Source organism: Anabrus simplex, chromosome 4 (assembly GCF_040414725.1).
Source record: "Anabrus simplex isolate iqAnaSimp1 chromosome 4, ASM4041472v1, whole genome shotgun sequence".
In the NCBI taxonomy this organism is placed as follows: domain Eukaryota; kingdom Metazoa; phylum Arthropoda; class Insecta; order Orthoptera; family Tettigoniidae; genus Anabrus; species Anabrus simplex.
In genome coordinates, this window is record NC_090268.1 from 202,643,358 (window position 1) to 202,656,176 (window position 12,819).

At 40.5% G+C, this 12,819-nt stretch overlaps 1 protein-coding gene across 1 annotated transcript in view; it reads left to right on the top strand.

Annotated features, from left to right (window-relative positions):
- Dhc36C (Dynein heavy chain at 36C) overlaps positions 1-12,819 on the top strand; it is a 911,918-nt gene that overhangs the window by 691,835 nt on the left and 207,264 nt on the right. Inside the window, exon 37 of the mRNA XM_068227203.1 lies at positions 5,499-5,840. Within this exon, the coding sequence (XP_068083304.1) occupies positions 5,499-5,840 (342 nt within the window). The remainder of the gene's footprint in view (positions 1-5,498; positions 5,841-12,819) is intronic.

Here is a 12,819-nt window from a genome sequence, read left to right on the forward strand (position 1 = left end):
ATTATTATTATTATTATTATTATTATTATACTCCTCTACTGGAGAAACACTGAACTAGGAACTAGACCAACTTAAATTTTTCCTTTGAAGATGTCACTGTGTGAATTTCGACTTGTTTTTGTTTACTACTTACCAAGAAGTGTGGACTTTCTCTCGTAGATGTCTCTACTAAAAAAAACTATGATCATGCACTCTGGTGCGGAGTTTTGAAGAAATTTTGTATTCATACGTTTTTTCTTTACTAAATTTTGTTCATTCATTCTTGGGTTGGCAATATTTATCTTTTCCTCCCGCCAGTTTCGAAGTTAACCAATCAATAATTTCTGTAATTAATTTTCAGGCAATCCCGTATTTCTTCTTTGATTTTGTGTGTACCTTTTGATGTTAACCAATAAAACTCCGTGGGTGTGTCTTGATCAGTCATGAAAGGTCTCGTACCTTCCCTGAGGTTATAAAACCTGCTGATTTTCTTGTCTCTCGGCCACTTCATCAACATCTAACCTAGTGTATGGACGTGTAGCAGGAGGCGGGAAGCGCCTCTTCCATCAGGCAGCAGTTCCTCAGTAAGGCAATGGCCGCTTAACATCTTTATTTCTTGCTAGCTCAGCAGTTTAACCCTCGGGAAAGGTTCGAAACCTTTAGCATGTAACCCATCTTCGAAATATGTAAATTTCTACCAGTTTATGTAAAAACTTAAGTAAATTTATACTGTAATTCGGGGATAGAGAGTGATTTACCCTCTCGAGCTCCCCTTCATATTGGTCTGAGGTGACTACGTTTTGGTAACTGATTTTCTTCTTTTCCGTAATGTTTTAATTTTTTGCCTTATACGAGTCACCTCCAGAGTTTGGGAATAGCCCCTGTTTCATTGGCCTAGTGCCTGTTAGGTTTTAAAATGTGTATTTAGGAGTGCAAGTACACGCCTCCATTCTTTTTGGTATTCCGGGCCATTTACTTAACCTGTTCTTTTCCTGCTAAGGCCCAGTAGATTGGGTACAAAATACCCCCGTATCATTGTTGTAAGTCGTGCCTTGATGGCAATCAATGGTAAAGTCTGATAGTGCCTTGAATAGGCGTGAAAAACCGAGAGCGTGTTAGCTCTTTTTCCAGTGTGTAATAGTGCCTCTGGGAGGCTTGAGGTTCAAAGTTGGGAGCAAGTGCTCCAGGTATTAGGGGTTTTCTGCCCTTTGGTAAATATGTGTTTGTGAGTTGAGAATTTAGAAAATGTAAAGGGAGGGCTTGAAGCCCGAGTTCTATTTATACCACCAATCTTATCTTTCCTAGAGTTAATTTTTGCTGCTTGTACCTATTGCATTGTTTCTTGTTATTAAAAAAAAAAGAAAAAAGACAAATATAACCTTGTTACAGTTTTAAATTAACTTTGATTTTGGTAGTTAGACCCATTCACCCCGGCACCTTCTTTCACCTCTGCTGATCCACTAAACCACATCAACAATTATTATTATGATTATTATTATTATTATTATTATTATTAGATGTTCTGGACCCCACAGCAAGATGCAAGACCGCTACTTGGCGGTAAATTACATCTGCTGCCATTGTCAATGTTGACAATGTGACCAGCACGATTTGTCGCGCGTAGGCAAGTGTGCGGGATTTCTGGCGATACGAATGACATACTTCCGTGCATTATTGACCTTATTATAGGGGTGAACAATTTGACGGTCAATCTCATACCTATCGTTTATTTCAAATGTCTTTAAATTTTTATTTATATGCCAGAAGATTCTACTGTAATCTAAGAACGGTCTCCGAAGGAAAATATAGCTGTTGTAAACGAACCCAGGAAAGATTAAAAATGATCGGTTTATGATCAGAATAAGTACATCGAAAATCTACAGCCTGTTTCCAGTCATTCGACAGGGTCAGGAATGGAATGAATAAAGCCCCATCTGGCGGCGACAGTAGGAATTATGCCGGCTGCCGAAGCACTCCTCTGGGGCAATGATCTATGAATGACAAATGAAATGAATTATTGCACAGTGTTGCTGAAATGAATGATGACAGGGAAAACCGGAGTATCCGGAGAAAAACCTGTCCCGGCTCCGTTTTGTCCAGTACGAATGTCACATGGAGTGACCGGGATTTGAACCGCGGAACCCAGCTGTGAGAGGCCGCCGCGCTTCCGCCTGACTAACGGAGGCTCCTTATATTGTAAGTACATTACGAACAGTAAAATGAATTGGTCTCGCCTCCTTTTACACCCCACCGCCGTTAAGTTTATTTAACCCCCCCCCCAAAAAAAAAATTAAAAGAAGGCGTGTTTCTTTATGTTTAAAGGAGATTCCAAACACCAATGTTCACGTCTATTACCTTCAGATTTGAGATATAATTATCCCGAAAAAATTATTGACTTTTTTCACTTCCTTTCTCACTCCCGCCCCCCAAGATGGTCCCCCACAAAGAAAAACGCGTTTTTCTTTGTTTTTTAAAGGAGATCTTAATACCAGTTTTCACGTCTGTAACAACTTAAGTTTTTATTAGATGTATGTATTCTCATACAATTAAGTCAATTATCTTTTCAATTCTTTCACCCCCCCCCCCCCACCTCACTCACTTCGTTGGATTTTCCGAAAATACGTGATTCTTTACATTTAAAGCAGATTCCAAATATCAAATTTCACGTCTGTAACGTCTTCATTTTTGAGATATCAGTAGCCTTATTAAAATAATTCAATACCATTTTCAGTCAGTTTACCCAGCCCCCTACACCCAAGTGGTATTTCCGAAAACTAAAAATACACGTTTCTTTATTTTTAATAGAGATATAAATACCATTTTTCACTTCTGTAACATGTTAAGTTTTTGAGATATACTGTAGAAATACTCATTTTAAAATTTCACCCCATTTTTGTCCCCCTTAAGTGGAGTTTCCAAAAACAAATCACCTATTTTTCTTTACATTTACAGGAGATTCCAATTCCCACTTTTTACGTCTGTAACATTTTACGTTTCTCAGATATTCTGTAGATATAGTCTTTCAAAAATGCACTCTCACTCCTGTTTAACCGCCATTAATTGAATTTTCCAAAAAAATACGTGTTTCTTTATTGTTAAAAGAGATCCCATACACAAATTTTCAGTTCTGTAATATCTTCAGTTTCTGAGATATATGTATCCTCATTAAAGGCATTCAACCCATTATTCACCCTTTTACACCTCATATTGGAATTTACAGAACGCAAAAAAAATACGTGTTTCCTTATTTTTAAAGAAGATTCTAAATATCAATTTTTACATCTGTAAACTTTTGACGTTTTGAGATATATAGATACACTCATTTTAAAATTTCACCCCCCTTTTCACCCCCTTAGCGAAGGAATATCCAAAAATCCTCTCATAGCGAGCACCTACATCCTAATATGAATATATCCCCAAACATTCATTTATGTCCAGTAGTTTTCGCTCGGCGATGATGAGTCAGTCAGTCAGTCAGTACAAGTTATTATATATACACTGACTGACAGAGCAAATGCAACACCAAGAAGGAGTGGTCAGAACTTGCCAATTGCAGGGTAGACTGACGTCACTGAGGTATGCTCATGATGTGAAATGCGCCGCTGTGCTGCGCACGTAGCGAACGATAAATGGGACACGGCGTTGGCGAATGGCCCACTTCGTACCGTGATTTCTCAGCCGACAGTCATTGTAGAACGTGTTGTCGTGTGCCACAGGACACGTGTATAGCTAAGAATGCCAGGCCGCCGTCAACGGAGGCATTTCCAGCAGACAGACGACTTTACGAGGGGTATGGTGATCGGGCTGAGAAGGGCAGGTTGGTCGCTTCGTCAAATCGCAGCCGATACCCATAGGGATGTGTCCACGGTGCAGCGCCTGTGGCGAAGATGGTTGGCGCAGGGACATGTGGCACGTGCGAGGGGTCCAGGCGCAGCCCGAGTGACGTCAGCACGCGAGGATCGGCGCATCCGCCGCCAAGCGGTGGCAGCCCCGCACGCCACGTCAACCGCCATTCTTCAGCATGTGCAAGACACCCTGGCTGTTCCAATATCGACCAAAACAATTTCCCGTCGATTGGTTGAAGGAGGCCTGCACTCCCGGCGTCCGCTCAGAAGACTACCATTGACTCCACAGCATAGACGTGCACGCCTGGCATGGTGCCGGGCTAGAGCGACTTGGATGAGGGAATGGCGGAACGTCGTGTTCTCCGATGAGTCACGCTTCTGTTCTGTCAGTGATAGTCACCGCAGACGAGTGTGGCGTCGGCGTGGGGAAAGGTCAAATCCGGCAGTAACTGTGGAGCGCCCTACCGCTAGACAACGCGGCATCATGGTTTGGGGCGCTATTGCGTATGATTCCACGTCACCTCTAGTGCGTATTCAAGGCACGTTAAATGCCCACAGCTACGTGCAGCATGTGCTGCGGCCGGTGGCACTCCCGTACCTTCAGGGGCTGCCCAATGCTCTGTTTCAGCAGGATAATGCCCGCCCACACACTGCTCGCATCTCCCAACAGGCTCTACGAGGTGTACAGATGCTTCCGTGGCCAGCGTACTCTCCGGATCTCTCACCAATCGAACACGTGTGGGATCTCATTGGACGCCGTTTGCAAACTCTGCCCCAGCCTCGTACGGACGACCAACTGTGGCAAATGGTTGACAGAGAATGGAGAACCATCCCTCAGGACACCATCCGCACTCTTATTGACTCTGTACCTCGACGTGTTTCTGCGTGCATCGCCGCTCGCGGTGGTCCTACATCCTACTGAGTCGATGCCGTGCGCATTGTGTAACCTGCATATCGGTTTGAAATAAACATCAATTATTCGTCTGTGCCGTCTCTGTTTTTTCCCCAACTTTCATCCCTTTCGAACCACTCCTCCTTGGTGTTGCATTGTCACTGTCAGTCACTGTATATATATTAGGATGATTTTCATTACATATTCCAATTTTATTGAAACCATTCATTTTTTGTTCAGATTATGGAGTGTTTTCCTTCTAATTACTACCTCCTTGTAAACATATGATATTTAAACATTTGAATTTTGGCTTCAAGCCATGGCCATTGCCCAACCGCTACTCTAGTATTTTTACATTTGAATTCAATGAAATCAGTTTATTCCTGATTATTATTATATTGGAAGTGGAAAATTTAATATTAGTCTTTTTTCTTTAAATATTAAAAAATTATATATCAATATTATGCTTTTGCATGTTTATTTTTACACGAGGATCATGTAAAAGGTTTCAGCGTGGAATTACATTAGTTGACGAATAAGTTTGGGTGGTATTTGCAACATGTTTGTAACATTGCCTATTTGTCGGAAATCGCCCAGAACAAACTGAGCTGCTTTTCTTTGGATTTCTTTGAGTTCCCGAATCATATATTCCTTATGAGGGTCTCATACACTGGAACCATACTCTGTTGGTGTCTTACCCTTTTCCCAAGCATATTTCCTAAAATTATGTTCTATGTATATGACTTAATACCAGTGTAATGTTGACTGACTTCTTATTCCAGGGTTATGCAAGTGGGTGATTGCCATGACAAAGTACGATAAAGTGGCAAAAGTGGTTGCCCCGAAGAAATTGGCCCTTGCTGAAGCTGAGGCTAAGTTTGCTATGGCCATGGCCGCATTAGAAATAAAGAGAGCCCAGTTGAGGGAAGTTCAGGAGAAGCTAGCTCGTCTAGAAGCCGTCCTCGACGAGAACAAGCGTCGTTATGAACAGCTACAAGATGACGCCGATCTTTGTGCCAAGAAGCTTCAGAGAGCAGAGGATCTTATCGGAGGACTTGGGGGGGAGAAGACCCGTTGGACAAATATTGCCAAGGAAATGGGAGAGCGTTATATCACCATCACAGGTAAATAACCAGAACAAATACGGTAAGTTCGTCAATTTCAATAGCTTTCCAGGAGATACAAAGTAACCTTCTTGCCTCGAAAAGAAAACTTTTCTCCATCACGATGACCATTTCTGATATTATTTTGGTATAGTTCTGATACATCCTGTATAGTGCTGGCTGCGGTCCGCTATTGTGGGGTTACGGTCACTGATTGGCTCTTCTTTGGCAAATGGTAGTGCAGGCTACAGTGCGGTGCTCGTCTATTTGTCTACCAAGATGGCTGGGTGGTTGCTGATTGGCTATTCTGTTATATAATTCGTAAAACTACACAATTATAAGAGGACTTCACTGCCGTGTTCACAATAGCACATTTAGTATTATTATTATTATTATTATCATATACACTCGTCACAGAGTAAATATAACTATATACAAATACATAGAATATATAAATATCTCATAGTTGACGTATCCATTGTCAGTCCGCGACATCCTCCCCGCCTTGGTCTGTCTCCAAAGGGATGAACAGCTGCACTGTAGGGCTGCCGCAGAATGACCGTTCTTGCGCGTCCGTCTCTACCTGGGCGCATTCTTCTATTCTCGCTTTCTTCCACATGTGGCGGGGTCTGACGTCTTCTTGGAGGAGGACGATGTCTCTGAACTTGGGCAAATGCATATTGGTCTTTTGATTTTTAACCTCATGGTGACTTCTCACTTGAAGCAGCTACTTCTTTTCCCAGCATCGTGAAAAGTCCCCCAAAACCTTTTGTTGCATTCTGTATTCCTTTACCAGATTTTCCTCGTGCCCGGTTCTGTCCGTTGCGGAATGGATATTAGTTTCTTTATCAACTAAAAAATGTGATTGGGTCAGAAGATCTCCCGTGCTTGTGGCCTGGGTGATTGACCTGCTATTTAAAGTGGCTTCAACACTTGTTGTAAAGTCATCCATGAATGTTGATTTATCCTGAAGTCTTGACGCAATTGATAACTATCTCGATGCAGTGTTGCAAACGATTGAAACGGTAGGCTATGACCTCATCAGTGAACTTTTACGCATCTCCTTCTGTATTCCCGGTGCGATACCACAGGAACCGTGTGAGGTCTCTGTCGTTTTCGTCTAACGCCAACTGCAAAAAGGCTTGGGGACCATCACACGCGATAGCCTTCGTCTGGCTCCTGAAACGTAGCAGAGTTCCCAGTATATCGGGGAGCAAGTTAGGAACCATTCCCAGTGCGTCGTTCACTGAAGGCAAGTCAGGTTCATGTGACGACGTATTAGACAATTCTGTCCCCTTTGTTTCTTTACAATGTAGTGTAGCATATAGTAAACATTATTAGGAGTGACGTCCTCGGGTGCAACTTCCACATGCTCTTGTCTTATATAGTCCCACATGCAGTTGTAATAGATGTGTTTCAAGTCCTCGTCTCTCTGCAGTTTAGCCTCTAAGAGGTAGAAACTTTTCTTGGCGGTGGCGTGAATGTCAGCTAAGGGAGTGGGGCAAGTACGAGTCAAAAGCAGTGCTATTCTATTGAGGACGTGGTAAAGTTGCTACTAGAGCTGCAATGTGAAATAAGGGAACTCAAATCTGAGCAAATGAAGAGAGAGTGTGAGCTAGGGAAGTCTATAGATCTCTGCCATGAAAAGACAGACAGCAACACTAAGTCTATTGCTGAGCAAGACGACTTTATTAGGAAAATTAGTGAACAGGTGGAAGCAATCCGGGTCGAGAATTCTAATCTCAGAGCTCAGTTGAAAAGTCTCGGTACTCGATTAACAGAGTCTGAACAATATTCTCGCAGGAACACACTTGAAATATTTGGTATTCCAGAGAAAGCCAACGAAGACGTGCTGGAAACTCTAAAGGGCATAGGGAGAGCTCTGGACCTTCAAATAGAAGAGCATATGATTGATGCCTGTCACCGGTTACCTAGAGTACCCGGCCAGTCTCACAGTGGGATCATCGTGAAGTTTGTTCGACGTTCCGACAAGGAGAACTTCATGCAGAGAAGGCGAGTTAAATACAACTTATCAACACGACACCTAGGACTTCCGGACGACAACATCATTTATGTGAACGAAAGCCTGGCGTCGGAGAAGAGGAAGCTGTTAGCACTCGCTCGCAGATTCAAGACGGAGCACAACTACAGGTATCTATGTGTAAGAAATGGAATCATACGACTAAGAAAGAGTGAAGGTTCAAAGATATGTGTAATTAATGAAACTGATGACTTGAATGGAAATGCCAGCTATGAATTCAGTTATGTTTCATGTCCTTTGTATTGTCTGTAGTATTAGGAAAGTGAGTGTACTCCGAGTCAGGTATGTTCAGAGAGCAGCGGGCCTAATCTTCTTTACTTTCACTTTGCAAGGGCTTCTATTCAAAGTTACCGGCATTCCTCCCTGCATTACTTGACGAGTTCTCTCTAAGTAAGTCATTAAACGTGTATTACCAAAACTGTAGAGGTCTAAGGACCAAGCTTGATTTATTTTATACAAACTTATTAGGTGAGAACTTTGATCTGTTGGCTTTGACGGAGAGCTGGCTAAATTCTTCCATTAGCAATTATGAGCTCTTTGATCAGAGATATAATGTATTTCGATGCGATCGTAATAACATATCTACAGGTAAAGAACTTGGCGGAGGTGTTGTACTGGCTGTCAGCAACAAATATAAGGCCTCACAGGTTGACATAGATGTTTCGGCTGAGCATGTATGTGTTAAACTTCTGAGGGAAAATCTTGATAGTATCTTTATTTGTGTGGTATACTTTCCGCCTAGTACTAAACTGGCTGCATATAATGAATTTTACGAAGGTATTGAAGCCAGTCCTATTTTAAATAGTAAACAGTTAGTAATATTAGGAGACTTTAATTTACCACAAATTATTGAAGAAAACTATATAACGTGTACATCCGTACGCATGAATAATTTCTTACAATTCATGGGATTAAGAAATGTTAACGGCGTTGTTAATAACAATGGCAGAATGCTTGACCTAGTATTGTCGAATATCACTCACATTACTGTCGACCAAAACTTTCATCCTCTCGTACCAGAGGACAAACATCATCCGGCCTTAAACATTACTTTTTGTTACCAAAAGAAGGGAGAAAAATGTAATGATGCGGGAAATAAAATTGTATACAATTATAACAAGGCAGATTTTGAATTGTTATACAGAGGACTTTCACACATAGATTGGAGCTTTCTGGAAAATTACACTGATGTTAACCAGGCACTAGATATATTTTATTCTAAATTTTATTCTGTTTTAAATGTCTGTGTTCCGGCAACCGTCAGGAAAAAGAAACGATACCCTTGCTGGTTTACGCAAGAGATAATAAGAAATATTAGGCGGAAAGCATACCATCACAGGAAAATGCGCGAAGGGCAGAAAAATCAGACTTCCCGTTTTTTGAAATTCAAAGAATTGAGAAGAAGTGTTAAGAAAGATATAAGCATCGCGTATGAAGCCTATATCGGGCAGGTAGAGCACGAAATAGGCGTAGATACTAAGAACTTTTGGGCATTCGTTAAAAGTAAGCAAAGGAACCCCTATGTCAGTGTAATGAAATACAATGGAAAAGAACTAATAAGCGACAAATCTGTTGCTGACAGTTTTGCAGGCTATTTCTCATCTGTATACTCAGAGAAACGGGCGCGGTATGATTTACCGAAATATGAGAATACGGAAATAGATCCATTGATGAATGTACTAAATGTTAATGAAATTAGTACTACCGAAATTCAAAACGCAATACGCAAGATGAAACCTAAAAAAGCCGCAGGCCCAGATCTAATCCCTCCGTATGTAATTAAAGGCTGTGGAGATATTTTATTACACCCTCTCTCAATTATTTTTAACATTTCGCTAAAAACTGGAACTTTTCCTACAAAGTGGAAGACAACGCGAGTTAGTCCGCTTCACAAATCCGGGGATAGGTCAGTAATTAATAACTACAGACCCGTTGCAATTTCTTCCGCATTAGCAAAAGTCTACGAACAAACCCTATATCGGCATCTGTTCGAACATGTAGAAATTATCATCAGTGACACCCAACATCCACGAACCTGCTACGCAGGCGTAGCAGGGGGAGAGGTGATACTCCCACGTGGCGCGTCCCAGGTGGCGGATAGGGGGGTCCTAACCGGCTTGCCGGCGGACTTGAGGGAAATAAAATACCTCTCGCGGACCAAACACACACCCCCTGTGGGTGGGGGAGGCTGACGAATAATACACCCACGGTATCCCCTGCCTGTCGTGAGAGGCGACTAAAAGGGGCGACCAAGGGTTGATTGTATTAGAACCATGAAACTACTTGTGATTAGTACCACCACGCGGAGAACACCAAGGGTTGCTTTTACTTGTGCGTAGTACCACTACATTAGGTACGAAATTGGTTTGTGATCAGTAGCACACAGGAGCACCGCGCGGTCGGCTTTTGCAGAACCTGTGATTAGTACCACCATATGAGCAGGACCATGGGATGATAGCTACCATGGTTCTGCCTTGCTTATGATTAGTACCCACTATATGAGGAACACCACGGGATAGGGAGAGGTCCCTGTGGTTAGTACTCTTATGTGATGAACACCATAGGTTTGCGTTGCCTGTAAATGGCGCCGCAAAGTGAGAAAAGCATAGGTCTGTATTATGTCGAATTTCATAAGCTTTGAGTAGTACAATAATGTGTGGAATGCCGCAAGTGTCTGCTACTTTTGATTAGTACCGTAACAGAACAAATACCATGGTTCTATTCTGATAGCGATCAGTACCGTTATGAGGGGCCGATAACTGCGATTTAGGACCCCCTTTTGACTGCACGCATAATAGATTCAGTGTTACGCATAATCGATTCAGTGTTATGCTATAGCAGTAGTCCCTTGGTCAGTAATACGATATTGTCACGTCTGTTTATGTGAATGTGAGACATTGCGGGTCGCAACCACTGATTGTTTTAAATTCATGTCCATCCATTCATTCTTCGTTCTCACGTTTTTGAATTCTGGTCAGTGGAGAATTTTAGACTTTTAATATGTCATTCCATTTCGTCTCATTTCGTACCATTAGGGGCCGATGACCTAGATGTTAGGCCCCTTTAAACAACAATCATCATCATCATCATCATCATCGACACCCAACATGGCTTCAGACCGGGGAAATCGACAACGACAAATTTGTTGGAGTTCACTCATGAAGTGTCGGCAGCCATGGATACAGGAGGCCAAGTGGATGTAGTTTTCACAGATTTTAGAAAAGCATTCGATAAAGTTGATCACGATGTACTTTTAAATAAATTAGCTTATTATGGACTCTCTCACAGCTTAATAAAATTATTTGCATCATATCTGTCTGATAGACAACAATTTGTGTCTTATAAAGGATTTGAATCTGAGTATTACAATACTCGATCTAGTGTCCCACAGGGCTCAAATCTTGGACCATTACTCTTCTTACTCCTTATCAATGATCTTCCTAAATGCGTACAGTATTCAAACATATTGCTATTCGCAGACGATGTAAAAATTTTCAGAACCATTCGTTCACAGGTGGACTGTAGATTTCTTCAGAAAGACCTCAATAGCATATCACATTGGAGCGTTATTAACGAGTTCGATTTTAACATTAACAAGTGTCATGTAATGGTATTTTCCAGGAATAAAAATAAAATTATTCACTCATATAATATTTTGAATACTAATCTGTCATCAGTGAATTTTATCAAGGATCTTGGCGTGCATTTTGACGCTAAATTGAAGTTCTCTCTGCACATAAACGAAGTAGTTGCAGATGCTTACAGAATATTAGGATTTATTAAGAGACGCACACGTGACTTCACAAATCCCGAGGCAATAAAGCTATTATACAACTCCTTTGTAAGAAGTCGGCTGGAATATGCACCAACCATTTGGAATCCCACCTTTAAACTATATGAAAACAAAGTTGAAATGGTGCAAAACAAATTTCTTAGATACCTTACGTACAAAATAACTAATAATTATCCTAAATTTGATTCGTATGATGACTTAATGAAACAACTTGGCTATAAGTCCTTAGCAAAAAGACGAGTAATTGCAGTTCTTCTATTTGTCTACAAATTATTTAACAATATTATTGGTAGCTCTAACTTGCTCTCTCTGTTCAACTTGTCTGTCCCTAATCCATTTACACGCCCGAAATATGTTACTTTCTACTGCTCTAGATCAAGAACCCAACAACATAGTATTCACCAGTGTTAAACTCAATGAAAATATTTAATAAATATAGCAATAAGTATAGAATAGATATATTTGCAACTACATACACATCCATAGTAAAACAATGTAAACAAATAACTTAATTGTTTTCTCTTCTAAGTTAAAATCCCACTTTGCTGATTCCCATTGTTAGCCTCATAACTTTAGTTAATATTCTAGTTTCTAGTTATACCATCTAGCTCATCATCATTATTATCTTCGATAATATCACTACCATCATGTATAATTACAGTACTAATGCAGCTTTAAAGCAGTTCGTAAATAATTTTAATTGTAATATTTTAAATACCTTGTTATAATATGTGCATATGTAACTGAATATTTGTAATACTATGTTACTGAAGAAAAGTGTATTTTTTATTTCATTTATGACTTTATTTTACAAGGACTTTCATAAGAGGTATTATAATTTTAATTTAATATTTGTTTTTATCTAATGTAATAGTATATGTATATGTGTTTCACATCATTAGGTTTGTACCTGTCTGAAGCACAATAAATAAATAAATAAATAAATAAATAAATAAATAAATAAATAAATAAATAAATAAATAAAAAAATAAGTAATGGCACAACCCTTTGTACATGTTCGATGCGACAGGAGTCTCGAAACTCTTGAAAATGGAGTTTTCTCTAATGGATAATTTTCTCTCCTGGTTATCCACAATTCCGGTAGTTTCCAACTCCCAGAACCGTCGCACGCTTTTATCAGTTATCTTATCCATTGTGAGTGAACC